The 19,980-nt window shown below is 43.1% G+C and overlaps 2 protein-coding genes across 2 annotated transcripts in view; one reads left to right on the forward strand and one right to left on the reverse strand.

Annotated features, from left to right (window-relative positions):
* The window catches only part of LOC115130798 (leucine-rich repeat and immunoglobulin-like domain-containing nogo receptor-interacting protein 2), a 139,777-nt gene that overhangs the window by 98,767 nt on the left and 21,030 nt on the right, over nucleotides 1–19,980 (reverse strand). The window lies entirely within an intron of this gene.
* On the forward strand, nucleotides 7,316–7,861 carry LOC135572074 (uncharacterized). Its single transcript, XM_065019081.1, has one exon. It carries the CDS (start codon nucleotides 7,316–7,318, stop codon nucleotides 7,859–7,861), a length of 546 nt encoding a protein of 181 aa, XP_064875153.1.

Below are 19,980 nucleotides of genomic sequence, written 5' to 3' on the forward strand. Positions count from 1 at the left end.
AACCCTCCCCTAACCTGGACGACGCTGGGCCAATTGTGCGACGCCCTATGGGACTCCCGATCACGGCTGGTTGTGACACAGCCTGGAATTAAACCAGGTCTGTAGTGATGCCTCTAGCACTGTGATGCAGTGCCTTAGACCTCTGCGCCACTCAAGAGGCTCAGAAAACCTATTTTCATTCAAATTAAATGAGTTTTATTTGGTTGCAAGCTGATTGGTTTCAAGCTGTTCGCATGTACAGTCGGAGATTTACATACACTTAGGTTGGAGTCATTAAAACTAGTTTTTCAACCACTCCACACATTTCTTGTTGACAAACGATATATTTGGCAAGTCGATTAGGACATCTACTTTGTGCATGACACAAGTCATTTTTCCAACAATTGTTTACAGACAGATTATTTCACTTATAACTCACTGTATCACAATTCCAGTGGGTCAGAAGTTTACATACACTAAGTTGAATGTGCCTTTAAACAGCTCGGATAGTTCCAGAAAATTATGTCATGGCGTTAGAGGCTTGATCGGCTAATTAACATCATTTGAGTCAATTGGAGGTGTACCTGTGGATGTATTTCAGGGCCTACCTTCAAACTCAGTGCCTCTTTGCTTGACATCATGGGAAAATCAAAAGCAATCAGCCAAGACCTCAGAAAAAAAGCAGAATTCCACAAGTCTGCTTCATCCTTGGGAGCAATTTTCAAACGACTGAAGGTACCACGTTCATCTGTACAAACAACAGTACGCAAGTATAAACACATGGGACCACACAGTTGTCATACCGCTCAGGAAGGAGACACGTTCTGTCTCTTAGAGATGAATGTACTTTGGTGCGAAAAGTGCAAATCAATCCCAGAGCAACAGCAAAGGACCTTGTGAAGATGCTTGAGGAAACAGGTACAAAAGTATCTATATCCACAGTAAAACAAGTCCTATATCGACATAACCTGAAAGGCCGCTCAGCAAGAAAGAAGTCACTGCTCCAAAACAGCCATAAAAAAGCCAGACTACGGTTTGCAACTGCACATGGGGACAAATATCGTACTTTTTGGAGAAATGTCCTCTTGTCTGATGAAACAAAAATAGAAATGTTTGGCCATAATGACCATCGTTATGTTTGGAGGAAAAAGGGGCAGGCTTGCAAGGTGAAGAACACCATCCAAACCGTGAAGCACAGGGGTGGCAGCATCATGTTGTGGGGGGCTTTGCTGCAGGAGGGACTGGTGCACTTCACAAAATTGATGGCATCATGAGGATAGAAAATTATGTGGATATATTGAAGCAAAATCTCAAGAAATCAGTCAGGAAGTTAAAGCTTGGTCGCAAATGGGTCTCCCAAATGGACAATGACCCTGAGCATACTTCCAAAGTTGTGGCAAAATGGCTTAAGGACAACAAAGTCAAGGTATTGGAGTGGCATCACAAAGCCCTGACCTCAATCCCATAGAATATTTGTGGGTAGAACTGAAAAAGCCTGTGCGAGTAAGGAGGCCTACAAACCTGTTTCAGTTACACCAGCTTTGTCAGGAGGAATGGGACAAAATTCACCCAGCTTAGAGTGTGGGAAGCTTGTGGAAGGCTCCCCGAAACATTTGACCCAAGTTAAACAATTTAAAGGCAATGCTACCAAATACTAATTGAGTGTATGTAAACTTCTGACCCACTGGAAATGTGATGAAATAAATAATAGCTGAAATATATCATTCTCTCTATTATCTCTTATTCTGACATTTCACATTCTTAAAATAAAGTGGTGATCAAAAACAGGGAATTTTTACTAGGATTAAATGTCAGGAATTGTGAGAAACTGAGTTTAAATGTGGTTGGCTAAGGTGTATGTAAACCTCCGACATCAACTGTATCAAGTGATTATATAAAATGTATAGTTACGCTACATAGGAAGAATCGTATTACTCTGTTGTGAATTCATTTTCAATTCCAGCTGTCTTTAAATTTTGTTTTTCAACACATTATTATCCATTGGAGTCATATTCCTCCAAACTTATGATGCTATATTTCATTAGTTGAAAATGCCAACGAGAGCGTGGAAATGGCACAGACTAGCTTTAATTAGTCAACCCAGTGACTCACCATGACTGGAGAAGGCCAATCGCTGCTACAAACATAATTATTGTGGTATCATTCATCATCTTAATTAATACAGTGGTCCATCCACAAATCATTGCACCAAGACACATGAAAAACATTTATTCCTGCTCCCCTACCTTGTTCATCACCTTCTCTATGATAAGATTCCTCTTTACTATAAATGGAAATGCTTTCCAGAGAATATTTCCCTGCACTTCACAACTCATTCTCCCACATATCTATGTACTGCATGGCTTACTTGTCACAAAGTAATGAATAGCTGCAATGAAAAGCGGGAGAAGTAAGATAAATAAAATAAAATATTGCTTCATCACTGGCTTTGTTCAAAGTGCTTTAACTGGAACACAAGACTTCCCCTGTCAGCACAATGTCTGAGTGAGGGCTTCAGGTATAATATCAAGATATGAATCATGAAGTTGGACATTAAAGTATGCCAGAGCCCCTCAATCTTCATTCAACACCACTCTCCTATTGAAATTCCCTCAGCACTCCCCTACTTATCTTAAAACAGCCCTTGTATCTTTTTGCTCGCACCTTAAGTAATTGCATTTGAAGATAAAACGCCCCATTCATATACCAAACGCTTTCCTGGCAAATAAGGTGTTTTTTCCTTCGAATTCAAATCCCTCTTTACATACAAAGGCTCCAGCATTTCGCAAATAACCATCTGAGGAAACAGAACCCTGAAAGGCTTGAAAATGCATCAAAATTCAATTAGAGTGTATTTACATTGTCTATTGTGTAATTCTACTAGATGGTTGGTATATTTTCACATGCTAGGCCTTTTTAAAGAGTAACAGTACAACCTTATCTTGTCTGTTCTAATGAGAATATCAGTGTTCAAAATGGATCACTTGTATTAAATGATAGAGAATTGTCCTCAATGCCTATGTATTTGCATAGTAGTTTCATAGGCCAGAACAGTGTAATCATATATTGTTAAATAGCACTTACAACTAATGTTAACCTACGGTATAAATATGTGTACCTACACTATAATTACACTAATTACCAGCCTATGTAACTATCATACAAACAAATAAGTCTTAGGGACACTTATTGTAAAGTGGGAAATATTCTATCATTACTTTCTCAGCCTCCATCAAAATCAGAGCTGAAGCAAGCCTGTTAAGGTTTCGCCAGCATTACAGTATATCAATGAATGTTGGTCATATGCCAAAATGTTCCAAAAAAATTATAATCATAAAAAATATATAAATACAATGTCCACCTGACAGAGCCAAGCTTGTCCAAAGTCACTTAATAGCATGTGGATCGATGTTAAAATGTTAAACACACACATTTGTTGTTTACATTTTGTAGTAGGCCAGATGGTGCCTTTGTAACTGCCCTGCTCTTTTGATAGCAAGTTGATGCTTTGGGGTGTGTTGTTACATTCACGAAAGTATAGTGGCCATGCATGTTAATTAACCAGAGTAACCTCTATGCTTATCAAAATTTGTCCAAGTATTTGCAGCACAAAAACACAACTTGCCTTTCCTGCCATCAATTTACACCCCCACTCAATGAAAAATCTGTCACCATCAGGATCTGGGTAAGGTAAAACTGCATTTTCTGTGAACTGCAAGCTTGAATGAATACTTGATGTAATTGAGTTGCTTTAGATTGCATTATTGATGACCTGCATTCCAAATTCAAATATGCATTTTGTTCTGTTTTGTCTGACCCTGAAAACTTGGTTTCCGGTTTTGATTGAATAAGACCTTTAGACTTGCAACATATCGAGGCTTTATTCACTGGTTTGGGGTCAGTTGAAGTTCAGCAGCTGTGCTGTTTCTTTCTCACACAACTTCTGTGCCTTCAAGGAGCCACAAGTGCAACTCCATCTGCCGAGCGTCCCGAACAAAACGCAGTGATCTGGACTCAATCCTAACTGACAGACACTTTTCACTAAGGTGATGTGTCATACTCACACACTATGTGAGCTACTCTGACTAGGTTTATTCAGGCTTGCTAATTGTGCCTCTGATATCAGGTCGAACAATCAATCTAATGTATTGATATCCATGCGATAGCTTTCACTATAACTATCAATCACTGACGTTGTAGGGTTACGAAGGCCTGAAATGGAGTCCTTGTTTGAATAACAGGAAATTGGCGGGGGGAATAGGACCACTGATTTGAAAAGTTGTTTACTGAATCATTTCGGTATTCGGTCATGAACAACTCAAAGACTGAACTCAACTTAGTCTTCATATTTTCTAAACAACCTTCTCAACAAGCCAGAAAGACACTGAAACGGACCTTAATCATAATCTGAATCATAATAACATGGCAAAGGTGAACTTTTGACACAACATTTCAGCCTCCGAGTCATCACTATTCACTGTCAATGCCAACAAAATGACACACTGTTGGCAGCCTTTGACAATCACAATATCTACTCGGTACTGGAGCACGTTTTGGCTCGTAGACCGTTGGCCAAGGCCCCGACTCAGTCTCCCAGAGGTGTCAAGAACGTTAAATCTAATTAAAACAGGAGGAGAAAGACAAGCTGAAAGACAAGGGTGCCACTGGGAGGAAGCAGCCTGGCAGTGCACTGGCAAGGCAGCGCATTCTCCTCACCAATGACAGTAACAAGTTATTGAGCTCTGGGAGTGTTAAAGAGGAGGGCCTGCCGGACATCTTTGACTGCAGTATATTGACAATGCAATTAATCATGAGGGCCGAGACTGAATAAAGAAGAGAAGGGTAGGGTAGTAGAATACTCTCCATCTCTATGTTTGTGGGGCAAGAGATCCTTCACATATTATGACAGATTTTGGAAAAAGAGGGAAAAATTTAAGCACAAAGCCAAAGTCACTTCCTCCCAATGTGTTTCTTATTAAATAAGATAAAACAATTATTTCTGACTGAGAATTCTTTGCACAGGGTTTCATGATATGAAATCAGAGCAAAACAACTCTTGAGTTGAGATATGCATTGTATGCATTGTATGCACAATATTTCTCGACTCTGTTGCCAGCATTAACTAACTAACAATAACATATTTTTGCTTTCAGGATATTGGAAATCAACACAACAGTATGGCTACCCTGATTACCAAGAATGCATTTGCACACTCAGGAGATAAATGCTCTGGAGGCAAGGTATAGAGATTAAAAAAGCTTAATCATATTCCAAATGGAATAAACTAAACAAAACATCCAACTTTGTTAGAGAAATCAATTAACCTTCGACATCAGTAAAATAACAGACCTTATGCGCTGTCTGCTGCTTGATTAGCTCAGTACAATATATTGATGTTCTTTATTGTATTTCAGGGGCAGCTTTATTATATTTCAACGGCAGGTAGCCTAGTGGTTAGAGCAATGGGCCAGTAACCGGAAGGTTGGTGGATTGAATGAAGCTGACAAGGTAAAAATGTGTTGTTCTGCCCCTGAACAAGGTAGTTAACCCACTGTAACTAGGCCTTCATTGTAAATAAGAATTTGTTCTTAACTGACTTGCCTAGTTAAATAAAAAAAAATGAAAAAACGTTTATACCGTTGCTCTCACAGTATAACATGGTTGGTTGTACCCACAATACCAAACTGTGGGTCGGGACCCACTTGTGGGTCATGGCAGGGGTCCATTTAGGTTGTGGGATAACATTTTTTGTGCATTTCTATAAACATTATTTTCTGGGTGGAAAAACGCTTTCAGTTTCAACTTCAATCACTAAAACCAAATAGAAAGTATGTAAAAAGTATACTATATTTTTAAAATAGCACATAACGTTTGAGAACTTATAATCACCAAAATAAAAGCTATAAAATGAGGCCCCAAATGATAATGTTATAATGTTTGAGCCTAAGAACACAGGAAATTACAGGAAATGAGCTTAAAACGGCAAAAAAACATTCTTCAGCCAAGATGAGAGCCTCAAATGTTCTTGCCCAGGGCGCAGACATAGTTCAGCCCACGGCCATCACCTACACCACGACCATGCCCCCTTCACACCCATCACCTACACCGCGACCATGCCCCCTTCACACCCATCACCTACACCACGACCATGCCCCCTTCACACCCATAACCTACACCACGACCATGCCCCTTTCACACCCATAACCTACACCACGACCATGCCCCCTTCACACCCATAACCTACACCACGACCATGCACCCTTCACACCCATCACCTACACCACGACCATGCCCCCTTCACACCCATCACCTACACCACGACCATGCCCCCTTCACACCCATAACCTACACCACGACCATGCCCCCTTCACACCCATCACCTACACCACGACCATGCCCCCTTCACACCCATAACCTACACCACGACCATGCCCCCTTCACACCCATCACCTACACCACGACCATGCCCCTTCACACCCATCACCTACACCACGACCATGCCCCCTTCACACCCATCACCTACACCACGACCATGCCCCCTTCACACCCATCACCTACACCACGACCATGCCCCCTTCACACCCATCACCTACACCACGACCATGCCCCTTCACACCCATCACCTACACCACGACCATGCCCCCTTCACACCCATAACCTACACCACAACCATGCCCCCTTCACACCCATAACCTACACCACGACCATGCCCCCTTCACACCCATAACCTACACCACGACCATGCCCCCTTCACACCCATCACCTACACCACGACCATGCCCCCTTCACACCCATAACCTACACCACGACCATGCCCCCTTCACACCCATCACCTACACCACGACCATGCCCCCTTCACACCCATAACCTACACCACGACCATGCCCCCTTCACACCCATCACCTACACCACGACCATGCCCCCTTCACACCCATAACCTACACCACGAACATGCCCCCTTCACACCCATCACCTACACCACGACCATGCCCCCTTCACACCCATAACCTACACCACGACCATGCCCCCTTCACACCCATAACCTACACCACGACCATGCCCCCTTCACACCCATCACCTACACCACGACCATGCCCCCTTCACACCCATCACCTACACCACGACCATGCCCCCTTCACACCCATAACCTACACCACGACCATGCCCCCTTCACACCCATCACCTACACCACGACCATGCCCCCTTCACACCCATAACCTACACCACGACCATGCCCCCTTCACACCCATCACCTACACCACGACCATGCCCCCTTCACACCCATAACCTACACCACGACCATGCCCCCTTCACACCCATAACCTACACCACGACCATGCCCCATTCACACCCATCACCTACACCACGACCATGCCCCCTTCACACCCATCACCTACACCACGACCATGCCCCTTCACACCCATCACCTACACCACGACCATGCCCCCTTCACACCCATAACCTACACCACGACCATGCCCCCTTCACACCCATAACCTACACCACGATCATGCCCCCTTTCACACCCATCACCTACACCACGACCATGCCCCCTTCACACCCATCACCTACACCACGACCATGCCCCCTTCACACCCATCACCTACACCACGACCATGCCCCCTTCACACCCATCACCTACACCACGACCATGCCCCCTTCACACCCATCACCTACACCACGACCATGCCCCCTTCACACCCATCACCTACACCACGACCATGCCCCCTTCACACCCATAACCTACACCACGACCATGCCCCCTTCACACCCATCACCTACACCACGACCATGCCCCCTTCACACCCATCACCTACACCACGACCATGCCCCCTTCACACCCATCACCTACACCACGACCATGCCCCCTTCACACCCATAACCTACACCACGACCATGCCCCCTTTACACCCATCACCTACACCACGACCATGCCCCCTTCACACCCATCACCTACACCACGACCATGCCCCCTTCACACCCATAACCTACACCACGACCATGCCCCCTTCACACCCATCACCTACACCACGACCATGCCCCCTTCACACCCATCACCTACACCACGACCATGCCCCCTTCACACCCATCACCTACACCCATTTTTGATACAGAAAAAACCCTACATTGTTACTAATTCATTTCAGAACTATACAGTCAATTTTTAACATTGGTCACAAGAGCCCAAACTCAAATCTACATTCAGTTAGGTCTAAATGTTTTGAAAAACAGGGTATTATTCATATATTTTTTATTTATTCTTTGGTCTGTGTATGTTTTTTTTCACCGCTCAACCCGTGTGGTGGGTCACAAAGCAAAAGAGTTTGGGAAGCCCTGACCTACGGCCCCCATCTCACAGAGAGGCTGGAGTCATCACAGGGTCACTGGAATTTCACACTTTTTTATTCGAGTTGTTTATGTCTCAAATAGCACCGAGATGACCCCGTAAGTTGGCAGACCGTTTTTATTTCGTTTATTTAGGCCCTCTTCTGCCCTGTCATGCTTGAGAACACATGGCAGCTCAACGCCGTATGCCAAGTGCTAGTTTTATGTACTGTATGTATTATGCATTTATTTGTATAGCCAGCTGTAAAAGATTGTAGTTGCTCACAAATGAGTTGTTTCTTATGTTCCCTAAATATGTTCTATGTTATAAACTGGGTGGTTCAAGCCCTGAATGCTGATTGTCTGACAGCCGTGCTATATCAGACTGTATACCACAGGTATGATAGAGCATTTATTTTTACAACTCTATTTACGTTGGTAACCAGATTTATAATAGCAATATGGGTGTTTTTCTTGAAGGGTATATATATTTCAGCAATAAGGCCCGAGGGAGTGTGGTATATGGCCAATATACCATGGCTATGGGCTGTATCCAGGCACACGTGTTGTGTTGTGATTAAGAACAGCCCTTAGTTGTTGGCCATATACTGTACCACACTCCCTCTGGCCTTATTGCTGAAATATATCATATATTTTCTTCAAGAAAAACACATATTTTTCTCTCACATGTCAGGTTGTATAACACACATGGGCGAGGAGTGTGATATCTTCATGTTCAAGTGCACTTAAGTAACATGGCAAGTTCACCATGTGTCATGCATGTTTGTATAGTCTGTATACAAGATTTAGGCTTATCAGTAATACAGCACATGACACAGTCATTCTGTGTGTGATGCATGTTCCTTAATGGGTCAATGTGTTTTACCCAGTGTTCCAATGGTATGTCCTGTCACTATCAAAATGGATGGCACACATAAAGTGAAAGGCAGGCATGACCACTTTATTGGGGTTGGCCTTTTACAAGAGGGGCTCCTGAGCTCAGAAATTGCTGACGCCAATGATCTGCCAAGGAGAGCAGAGTTGAAAAAGAACCATGTGAAATATCTGTTCAAGCTTTCCTCGGATGCAAGAATTAAACGTTATTTACTTTTTACACAAGGGCAATAAGGAGTCTTTAAGAATAGTCCATATTCCTCCTGTGCAGTAATGAAAATGCTCTACTCCATTAGTAAAAAAATCCAATGCAATTCCAAAGGTGTATGTCACATCTTAGCACTAGTGTTATCAGTGTAATCGCCTCATTACTACACTGGTAAAAGTGCGACTAGATAGTGTTGTCGTATGGGGTTATGTATTCCCTCTGAGTAGAATTCAAGCTGTTACGGAATTATTTCACACAGTCCTTGATGATCACTCCTGTGGAGCTGTGGGGGCACTTATTGTCTTCTCAAATGTCCCTGCTGATTCATGTCATACCTTATAATGGTAAGATACTTGCTAATTAGATTTGACGAGAGTCTATTATGAATATGTTGGAACATCAAATTAATCTGTTTTGTCTTTAAAATGTCACATTGTGATGAAAGAGTTGATGGTTTCAGAAAAAAACATTATTTAATGAAATAATGAATTATGACCATCATTACTGTTTGTCAGAATCCTTTTCTTGGATAAATAAGGCTACTCCATTGTTTTCTAACCCATATGTCAGTCATTCATTATTTCTAGATATGTGACCCGATTCAGGAAACTAGGCATATGTAGCATGTCACAACTTCACAGGAGTGCCGTTTGACGCCAAAAAATATTTGAATATCAAAATGCGTTTTTGGGCAGAAATGCCTTCTCGAACATGTGAACTTTCATGTGCCTTAATAACAAACTTGTATGCCATCTGTAAATACGAATAAAATTGTTAAATTACGAGCCTTACGAGAAAAAGGGAGAAACCTTCCCAATAGCCATGCCTGGTTGAGATAATGAGTGGGCTGGACATGCCGAGAGAGATGTTCGGATTGGTCTGAAATATTAAAGGCTGCTGTCTATTTGAGCTTGTTAGTCTGTGTTGGTAATCCTGTAGAACGCGGCTTTTAAAACATGTATTGTGTAGTGGAGCTGCATAAGTGTTGCTCTCCACTTTCTGGATTATCAAGTTTTGAAATCAGTTGAATTAGAGTATGATAGCTAAAGAGATGGAGAAAACACCTGTCTCCGGATTACATCTTCAAACTAAGGTTAACAGTGGTATGGCATTCCTGACAGGGAGACGCGTCCATCATGCATGATGATGTATACAGGTAAGATAGCCTAGCGTTAGCTAGCTACATTTTCCAATATTGCACCATTCCAATTTTGGCAGAATGTTGTTTAATTTCAAGCTAAAGACTCACGTCTATCTTGCTAATGTTAGCTGGCGTGCTCCCTAGCTGACATTATTATTTGTTTCCCAGAGCCGTTTGCTTTTCTAGTTAAAGCCTAATGTATGCAAGCTAACATTGGACCTGGTTGATTAGCTCCCAGCACTGTGGCATTGTTGGCACTTTGTTCATTGTTGTTTAACTAGCCTACGTTTGCTGGCTGATTCGTTAGCTAATGTTACGCAACGCAAGTCTTAAAAGTTGTTTACATAGCTAGGTTCATTGTTTAACCAAACCATCTCAAAAGTGCCTGCAGGTACAACTAGCATGCTAGTTGCATTCAGTTATTTGCCATTTGTTTTTTTGGATTTTTTTTATTTTTATTGCTAGCTAGCTAACAGTACGCTTTAGCTTAAGACATATAACCTGCTAGCCAGTATGAGTTGGACTGCAGAGTGTAGGAAAAGCAACAACAAATGCTCAGCATATGTGGGAACTCCTGCAAGACTGCTAGAAAAGCATTCCATGTGAAGCTGGTTGAGAGAATGCCAAGAGTGTGCAAAGCTGTCATCAAGGCAAAGGGTGGCTACTTTAAATAATTACAAATATAAAATATATTTAGATTTTTTGGTTACTACATGATTACATATGTGTTATTTCATAGTGTTGATGTCTTCACTATTATTATACAATGTAGAAAATAGTAAAAATAAAGAAAAACCCTTGAATGAGTAGGTGTGTCCAAACTTTTGACTGGTACTGTATTCGTTATGAGGTAAGCGAGATGCATGGAGGTGCAGTTGGCGAACGTCCTCTCCATTCCATTCAATTAATGGCCTTTTGCAAGTTACACAGTGACCTTATCCCAACTGACAAATGGGCAATTTCCTCACCCTTCTGCACACAGCATGCTCACGCTTCCTTATTCACTGCCTATTTTCCAAATGTCGCATTTGTTTTCTGTTTACTCTGAGTACTGCTTTTTAGAGGCAGTGCCGTCAGCTGGAAAGCATTGTTCATATGGGCTTCTCCCCTGATTATGCCCCACTAAAGCGAAGGCAACTATATATCCATCCCCCAGAGGTTCCGGTTGGACTGTGATAGCTACGACTCTTTCATCATTATGCTTGCTTGTCGCACTAACAAAGAAAGTTGCACTGGGCTGTAGTCTATATTCATTTAGATTGACGAGGGGTAAAGGACTTACAGTGCCTTGCGAAAGTATTCGCCCCCCTTGAAGTTTGCGACCTTTTGCCACATTTCAGGCTTCAAACATAAAGATATAAAACTGTATTTTTTTGTGAAGAATCAACAACAAGTGGGACACAATCATGAAGTGGAACGACATTTATTGGATATTTCAAACTTTTTTAACAAATCAAAAACTGAAAAATTGGGCGTGCAAAATTATTCGGCCCCTTTACTTTCAGTGCAGCAAACTCTCTCCAGTAGTTCAGTGAGGATCTCTGAATGATCCAATGTTGACCTAAATGACTAATAATGATAAATACAATCCACCTGTGTGTAATCAAGTCTCCGTATAAATGCACCTGCACTGTGATAGTCTCAGAGGTTCGTTAAAAGCGCAGAGAGCATCATGAAGAACAAGGAACACACCAGGCAGGTCCGAGATACTGTTGTGAAGAAGTTTAAAGCCGGATTTGGATACAAAAAGATTTCCCAAGCTTTAAACATCCCAAGGAGCACTGTGCAAGCGATAATATTGAAATGGAAGGAGTATCAGACCACTGCAAATCTACCAAGACCTGGCCGTCCCTCTAAACTTTCAGCTCATACAAGGAGAAGACTGATCAGAGATGCAGCCAAGAGGCCCATGATCACTCTGGATGAACTGCAGAGATCTACAGCTGAGGTGGGAGACTCTGTCCATAGGACAACAATCAGTCGTATATTGCACAAATCTGGCCTTTATGGAAGAAAGCCATTTCTGAAAGATATCCATAAAAAGTGTCGTTTAAAGTTTGCCACAAGCCACCTGGGAGACACACCAAACATGTGGAAGAAGGTGCTCTGGTCAGATGAAACCAAAATTGAACTTTTTGGCAACAATGCAAAACGTTATGTTTGGCGTAAAAGCAACACAGCTCATCACCCTGAACACATCCATCCCCACTGTCAAACATCGTGGTGGCAGCATCATGGTTTGGGCCTGCTTTTCTTCAGCAGGGACAGGGAAGATGGTTAAAATTGATGGAAAGATGGATGGAGCCAAATACAGGACCATTCTGGAAGAAAACCTGATGGAGTCTGCAAAAGACCTGAGACTGGGACGGAGATTTGTCTTCCAACAAGACAATGGTCCAAAACATAAAGCAAAATCTACAATGGAATGGTTCAAAAATAAACATATCCAGGTGTTAGAATGGCCAAGTCAAAGTCCAGACCTGAATCCAATCGAGAATCTGTGGAAAGAACTGAAAACTGCTGTTCACAAATGCTCTCCATCCAACCTCACTGAGCTCGAGCTGTTTTGCAAGGAGGAATGGGAAAAAATGTCAGTCTCTCGATGTGCAAAACTGATAGAGACATACCCCAAGCGACTTACAGCTGTAATCGCAGCAAAAGGTGGCGCTACAAAGTATTAACTTAAGGTGGCTGAATAATTTTGCACGCCCAATTTTTCAGTTTTTGAGTTGTTAAAAAAGTTTGAAATATCCAATAAATGTCGTTCCACTTCATGATTGTGTCCCACTTGTTGTTGATTCTTCACAAAAAAATACAGTTTTATATCTTTATGTTTGAAGCCTGAAATGTGGCAAAAGGTCGCAAAGTTCAAGGGGGCCGAATACTTTCGCAAGGCACTGTAATTAGGCGTCAGGGCTATATATGGAGCTTTTAGTCCAAGGGACTCTTCTGCCTTCCCTTCTCGTACAATGCAAGCCAATTGGTGTTGACATTGACCCAGTCATGTTAATGTTCTTATATGTTCATTTTTATTTATTTAACCTTAATTTAACTAGTCAAGTGAGTTAATTAAGAACAAATTCTCATTTACAATGACGGCCGCCTACCCTGGCCAAACCCGGACAACACTGGGTCAATTCTTTTTTTAAGAACACGACAAGCCACAATGTTACATTATGTCAGTATTACAAAGCAACAGCAACAGACATAGTTTTGATTTCATTTTTACTTAATTGATTAAAACAAACCCTCTGGATGTCTCATCCCCTCGGAGTTGTACCTCACTCCAATAGTGAGAGACTGGCTCACATACCCACTCCTTAGTGTTGCATGTCACGAGTTACCTTTAAACTCTCATCTGTCTTTGACAATAAGCAATATAACCAGTGGTTTAATATAAATGTAAGAGGAGCAGGAGCAGGTTGGTATGAACATGTTATGTCCTCCTACAGTCCCCTTTCAGTCGTTATCAAATCCATTGAATGAAACAAGAGAGAACAGAAAGGAATACCATCTTGTGGCACATCCTCCATGTTATGGATTTATAAACCCAGGTCAGTGGGTACACTCCATAGAAACATACAGGCCTCACAGTTCTGTTGCTGTCATAGCTGTCATAACACGTGACTGTGGTGGGTAGGAGACTAATTTTCAGCAAAGCTAAGCTGTGTCCTAGAAACATTCCAATTCATTTACTACACGGAAAACGCAGAAATAGATCGCTGAACTTTCTTCAATGCAAGCATCTACATTCCAAACCTTACAACTAAAAATGGTTTATCATCTGTACACTGTGTTAGGTTTATAGGGGAGGAAACCTTAATCAGCACTCCTAACAGCTAATAATGGCCTGGCTTCACTTTCCTACTCCATCTCGTAAAGGTAATGATCCTGATAGGGGGAGATCAAGCTGATCCTAACTGTTATAGGCCTATTTCTACTTTGCCATGCTTATCAAAATGTTGGAAAAACTTGTCAATAATCAACTGACTGGCTTTCTTGATGTCTTTAGTATTATCGTTGGTATGCAATCTGTTTTCCACTCAGGTTATGGATGTGTCACTACAACCTTAAAGGTCCTCAATGATATCTTCATTGCCCTTGATTCTAAGCAATGTTGTGCTGCTATTTTTATTGACTTGGCCAAAGCTTTTGATACGGTAGACCAATCCATTCTTGTGGGCCGGCTAAGGAGTATTGTTGTCTCTGAGGGGTCTTTGGCCTGGTTTGCTAACTACCTCTCTCAAAGAGTGCAGTGCACCCCAAGGCTCAATTTACATCAACAGCAAAGCTCAGGCAGTAGGAAGCTCTCTCATTCATTTATATGCAGATGATACAGTCTTAAAGTCAGCTGGCCCCTCGCCGGATTTTGTGTTAAACGCTCTACAACAAAGCTTTCTTAGTGTTAACAAGCTTTCTCTGCCCTTAAACTTGTTCTGAACAACTCCAAAACAAAGGTTATGTGGTTTGGTAAGAAGACTGCCCCTCTCCCCAAAGGTGTGATTACTACCTCTGAGGGTTCAGAGCTTGTGGTAGTCACCTCAAATCAAATCAAAGTTTATTTGTCACGTGCGCCGAATACAACAGGTGTAGTAGACCTTACAGTGAAATGCTTACTTACCTCATACAAGTACTTGGGAGTATGGTTAGACGATACACTGTCCTTCTCTCAGCACATATCAAAGCTGCAGGCTAAAGTTAAATCTAGACTTGGTTTCCTCTATCGTAATTGCTTCTCTTTCGCCCCAGCTACCAAACTATGCCTGATTCAGATGACCATCCTACCCATGCTAGATCCCTGAGACGTAATACATCATTTATAGATCGGCAGGTAAGGGTCACCTCGAGCGGGTCGATGTTCTTTACCTATGGGCCATCAGATCTGCCACCAATGCTCTTAAAGGACACATCACTGCACTCTATACTCCTCTGTAAACTGGTCATCTCTGTATACCCGTCACAAGACCGACTGGTTGATGCTTATTTATAAAACACTCTTAGGCCTCACTCCCCCCCCCTATCTGAGATATCTACTGCAGCCCTCATCCTCCACATACAACACCCGTTCTGCCAGTCATATTCTGTTAAAGGTCCCCAAAGCACATCCCTGGGTAGCTCGTCTTTTCAGTTCGCTGCAGCTAGCGACTGGAACGAGCTGCAACAAACACTAAAACTGGACAGTTTTATCTCAATCTCTTCATTCAAAGACTCAATCGTGGACACTTTTACTGACAGTTGTGGCTGCTTTGCGTGATCTATTGTTGTCTCTACCTTCTTGCCCTTTATGGTGTTGTCTGTGCCCAATAATGTTTGTATCCTATTTTGTGCTGCTACCATGTTGTTGTCATGTGTTGCTGCCATGCTATGTTGTTGTCTTAGGTCTCTCTTTATGCAGTGGTGTGTTGTCTCGCTTGTCGGGATGTGTGTTTTGTCCTATATTTTTATTATTATTTTATATTTTTTGTGTGTGTGTGTGTGTGTGTGTGTGTGTGTGTGTGTGTGTGTGTGTGTGTGTGTGTGTGTGGTCGTGTGTGTGTGTTTATGCTATAGTACTTAAACTTTTATAGACAAGCAGAGGTCAAACTCACCTTCAGTCAGGCATACAAATTAAGTCCACTCCTCATTGTGCTGCCATCAATCTCAAGCAATTTTGACTCCCATTTGAAACACATAAAACCTAGGCTTATGAGCTACCAGCATCATATATTACCTGTAAACGCAGGATTAAAAGAGATTGAATAAAACTGTATAAAAGTATAAGAAGGAAAGCACGTGTGCAAGGGCTCTTCGCTCACTGGTTATGAATGTCAATTATATCTATTTAATAGGGCATGCTTCCGATCAGTTCCGATCACAAAGCGTCTCAGAGTAAGAGTGTTGATAGATCAGTTTGGCCTTTTCAATCCAAATGAATAAGAGGGGGGACCTGATCCTAGACTAGCACTCCTACTCTGAGATGTTTTGTGAATACAGGCCCTAAATTGTAAGTAGTGAGCCGTTGGTGTCATTTCCTAAAGTTGCTGCCCCTATGGGCTGATGCCTACCAATATGTGTTCTGCAACCAGCTGATCTATATCCCCCTCACTCCCCTATCCTCCTGCAGTTCTTTTCCAGTTGCATCTATGCTAAGATATCCCATGAAACATTTATTTACCCTGCATTTTCACCCGACAAATCCGGGCTATCCTTCACAGTCACACTTGTTGATCCAAGCTCTTTTTTCGGGGGAGGGTTTAGGCCTCAGTTGGCTGCACCCCTGTGTATCCACCCCTCATCCTTGTCCTCTCCTCATCCTCTCCTCATCCTCCCCCTTATCCTCTCATTGTCCTCTCCTCGTCCCCACCTTATCCCCTCCTCATATTATCCTCTTCCATTTCTCATCCTCCCCCTTGTCCCCTCCTTTTCCCCTCCTCATAGTCTCCTCGTCCACTCCTCATCCTCCCCTCATCCACTTCTCATCCTCCCCCTCGTCCCCTCCTCATCCTCTTCTTGTCCCCTCCTCATCTTCCCCTCATCCTCTCATCCTCTCCTCATCCTCACCTCATCCTCTCCTCATTCCACCCCTCATTCTCCCCCTCGTCCCCTTTTTATCCCATCCCCATCCCCATCCTCTCCTCATCATCTCCTCATCCTCTCTCTGATATACAGAGGATGACAATATATATGGATGTATGCATGCATGTTAGATCGTGTGTGTGTGTGTGTATGTTTGAGTGAGTACGAGATAAAGACTAATGAGTTACTAGTCGTGTTTAGATTGACCCCATAGCATACACTGTATGTTATACTGTCAACTTCTTTCCTCTTTATTCATCTCTCTAAAACACACACCCACCACACACACACATGTTCATCCCCACATACATACGGATTACGGCATCCATAAATAATAAAGCATGTATAAATTAAACATTAAACACAAAGTTCCGGATAGCCACTCAAAGTTGACCAGCCAAGACATTTCACCCCCCCCCCCCCTTCAAGAGCTAATTAGTATCCTCACATTTCCTGTACCAACACTTCAAACAAACAAGCAAAGGGAATGGAGATCTAAACCACAGGAAAGAGACTTCTAAACAACAGGGAATTGACATCTAGGCATGGAAATAGACATTTAAACCACAGGAAATAGACTAAATCTAAACCATAGGAAATGTACATCTGGTTGACCTGAGCTCTGTTATAACCAGCCATGTTTAAAGTAGTTCATGAAAAGAGACTCGTAAGAAATGTATTCTGATAAAACTCCCCTCCCCTCCCCTCCTCTCCTCTCCCCTACCCTCCTTGCAGGTGAAACAAGGACAACTCTAGTCACCATCAAACCGCTTCAGGAGTATCAATGCTAACCTTTTGTTCCAAACCTCCGGGGGGCCAACCTAACCAACAGTTACCATTTTGACAACCTGAACTCCACATCCTTACGTAAACGCCCTTCAATTCCATTAATTCCAGTCAGACATGAATTGCAGGCTCGCTGTATCAAGCCTGACATTTAAGTTTCCCAAATGACTGTATCTTTGGGACAGAGTCTGAATGAGACGCATCTGGTTTAATTAAGGTGAAATAGAGTTGACGGGCCGACTGCATGTTAATGTGATCTAGGGGAAGGTTGTCATTGTGTTAGTCAGAGGAGGCTGCTTCCCATCACATCCATATAGATCTATTCAGTCACTACCTCCTGTCTCTCACTGTCTCTTCTTGCAATGGAGCTGAAAACAGCAGGTTGGACGGGTAGTCCCTAATCAGCGCTAGGAAATCTGATCATGGCTGGCAATTTCCATTATCACCGTGGATAATAATATTTCCAGATAGAGCCATTGTGGAATAGGAAGGTCAAGAATTCCAGGGAAGGGAATTGGAGACATTGAGCTGACTTGATACTGGATATTGTTATTCAACTTGTGGATTGGTTCCCACATTCAAGCATGTTTTGTAAAAAAAATGTAAAAGCTTTGTAATGGTGATGGTGAGGCAGGAACCTTTATTCTTATTTTATTGTTATTTTAAGACACCCTATACTGTACACTTTTTAGTAAAAAGGGTTCCAAAAGGGTTCTTCGGCTGTCCCCATAGGAAAAACTTTTTTGGTTCCAGGTAAAAACCCTTTTGGTTCCAGGTAGAACTCTTTTGGGTTCATTGTAGAATCTCTGTAGAATAGGGTTCTACATGGAACCCCAAAAAGTTATTCAAAGGGCTCTCCTATGGGGACAGCCGGAGAATCCTTTAAGCTCACCATTACCTCATCGCCCCCATGGGGCACTCAGTTCACGACTTTGACATCAGCAAAGTGCTCGCCCACAACACGCCAAACACGCTGTCTGCCATCTGTCTGGTACAGTAGAAACCAGATTCATCCATGAAGATCACACTTCTCCAGCGTGCCAGTGGTCATCGAAGGTGAGAATTTGCCCACTGAAGACGGTTACGACACCGAACTGCATTCAGGTCAAGAACCTGGTGAGGATGACGAGAGCGCAGATGAGCTTCCTTGAGACGGTTTCTGACAGTTTGTGCAGAAAGTCTTTGTTTGTGCAAACCCACAGTTCCATCAGCTGTCCGGCTGGCTGATCTCAGACGATCCCGCAGGTTAAGAGGCTGGATGTGGAGGTCTTGGGCTGGCATGGTTGCACGTGGTCTGCGGTTATGAGGCCGGTTTGACGTACTGCCAAATTCTCTGAAACGACATTGGAGGAGGCTTATGGTAGAGAAATTATCGTTCAATTCTATGGCAACAGCTCTGATGGACATTCCTGCAGTCAGCATGCCAATTGTGCGCTCCCTCAAAACTTTGTTGTGTGACATAACTGCACACATTTTAATTTTATATTTTATTGTCCCCATTACCTGTGTAATAATAATGCTGTTCAATCATCTTCTTGATATGCCACACCTGAGAGGTGGATTGATTACCTTGCTAAAAACAGAGGACATACCATAAGACATTTCATAAGAAAGACACAGATTTGGAGTAACTGTCCAGTCGACACATTGAATTTTACACACTGGTGCGGACTCCGGCTGCAAAACCTGAACCTATAGGGGAGGGTCTGGGTGGGCGTCTGTCCGCGGTGGCGGTTCTGGCGCGGGACGTGAACTCCACTTCACCAAAGTTCTAGTACGCCTCTTCGCCCGCCTCCGTGGCCTCTTTAAAGTGGCGACCTTCGCCACCGACCTTGGACTGGGAACCCTAGACATGGGTCCCGAATGGACGGGGGATTCCAGCAGCGCTGGACAGGCGGGAGACTCCGGCAGCGCTGGAGTGAAGGACGCCTCCGTCAGCGCCGGACAGGCGGGAGACTCCGGCAGCGCTGGAGTGAAGGACGCCTCTGTCAGCGCCGGACAGGCGAGAGACTCCGGCAGCTCCGGAGTGAAGGGCGATTCTGGCATCGCCTGGCTGATTGACGGCTCTGGCAGATCCTGGGTGACTGACGGC

Source organism: Oncorhynchus nerka, linkage group LG6 (genome assembly GCF_034236695.1).
Source record: "Oncorhynchus nerka isolate Pitt River linkage group LG6, Oner_Uvic_2.0, whole genome shotgun sequence".
Lineage (NCBI taxonomy): Eukaryota > Metazoa > Chordata > Actinopteri > Salmoniformes > Salmonidae > Oncorhynchus > Oncorhynchus nerka.

Bases quoted from the DNA above. Each gene is read 5' to 3' on its own strand.
- LOC135572074 (XM_065019081.1), top strand. From the start codon at position 7,316: ATGCCCCATTCACACCCATCACCTACACCACGACCATGCCCCCTTCAC.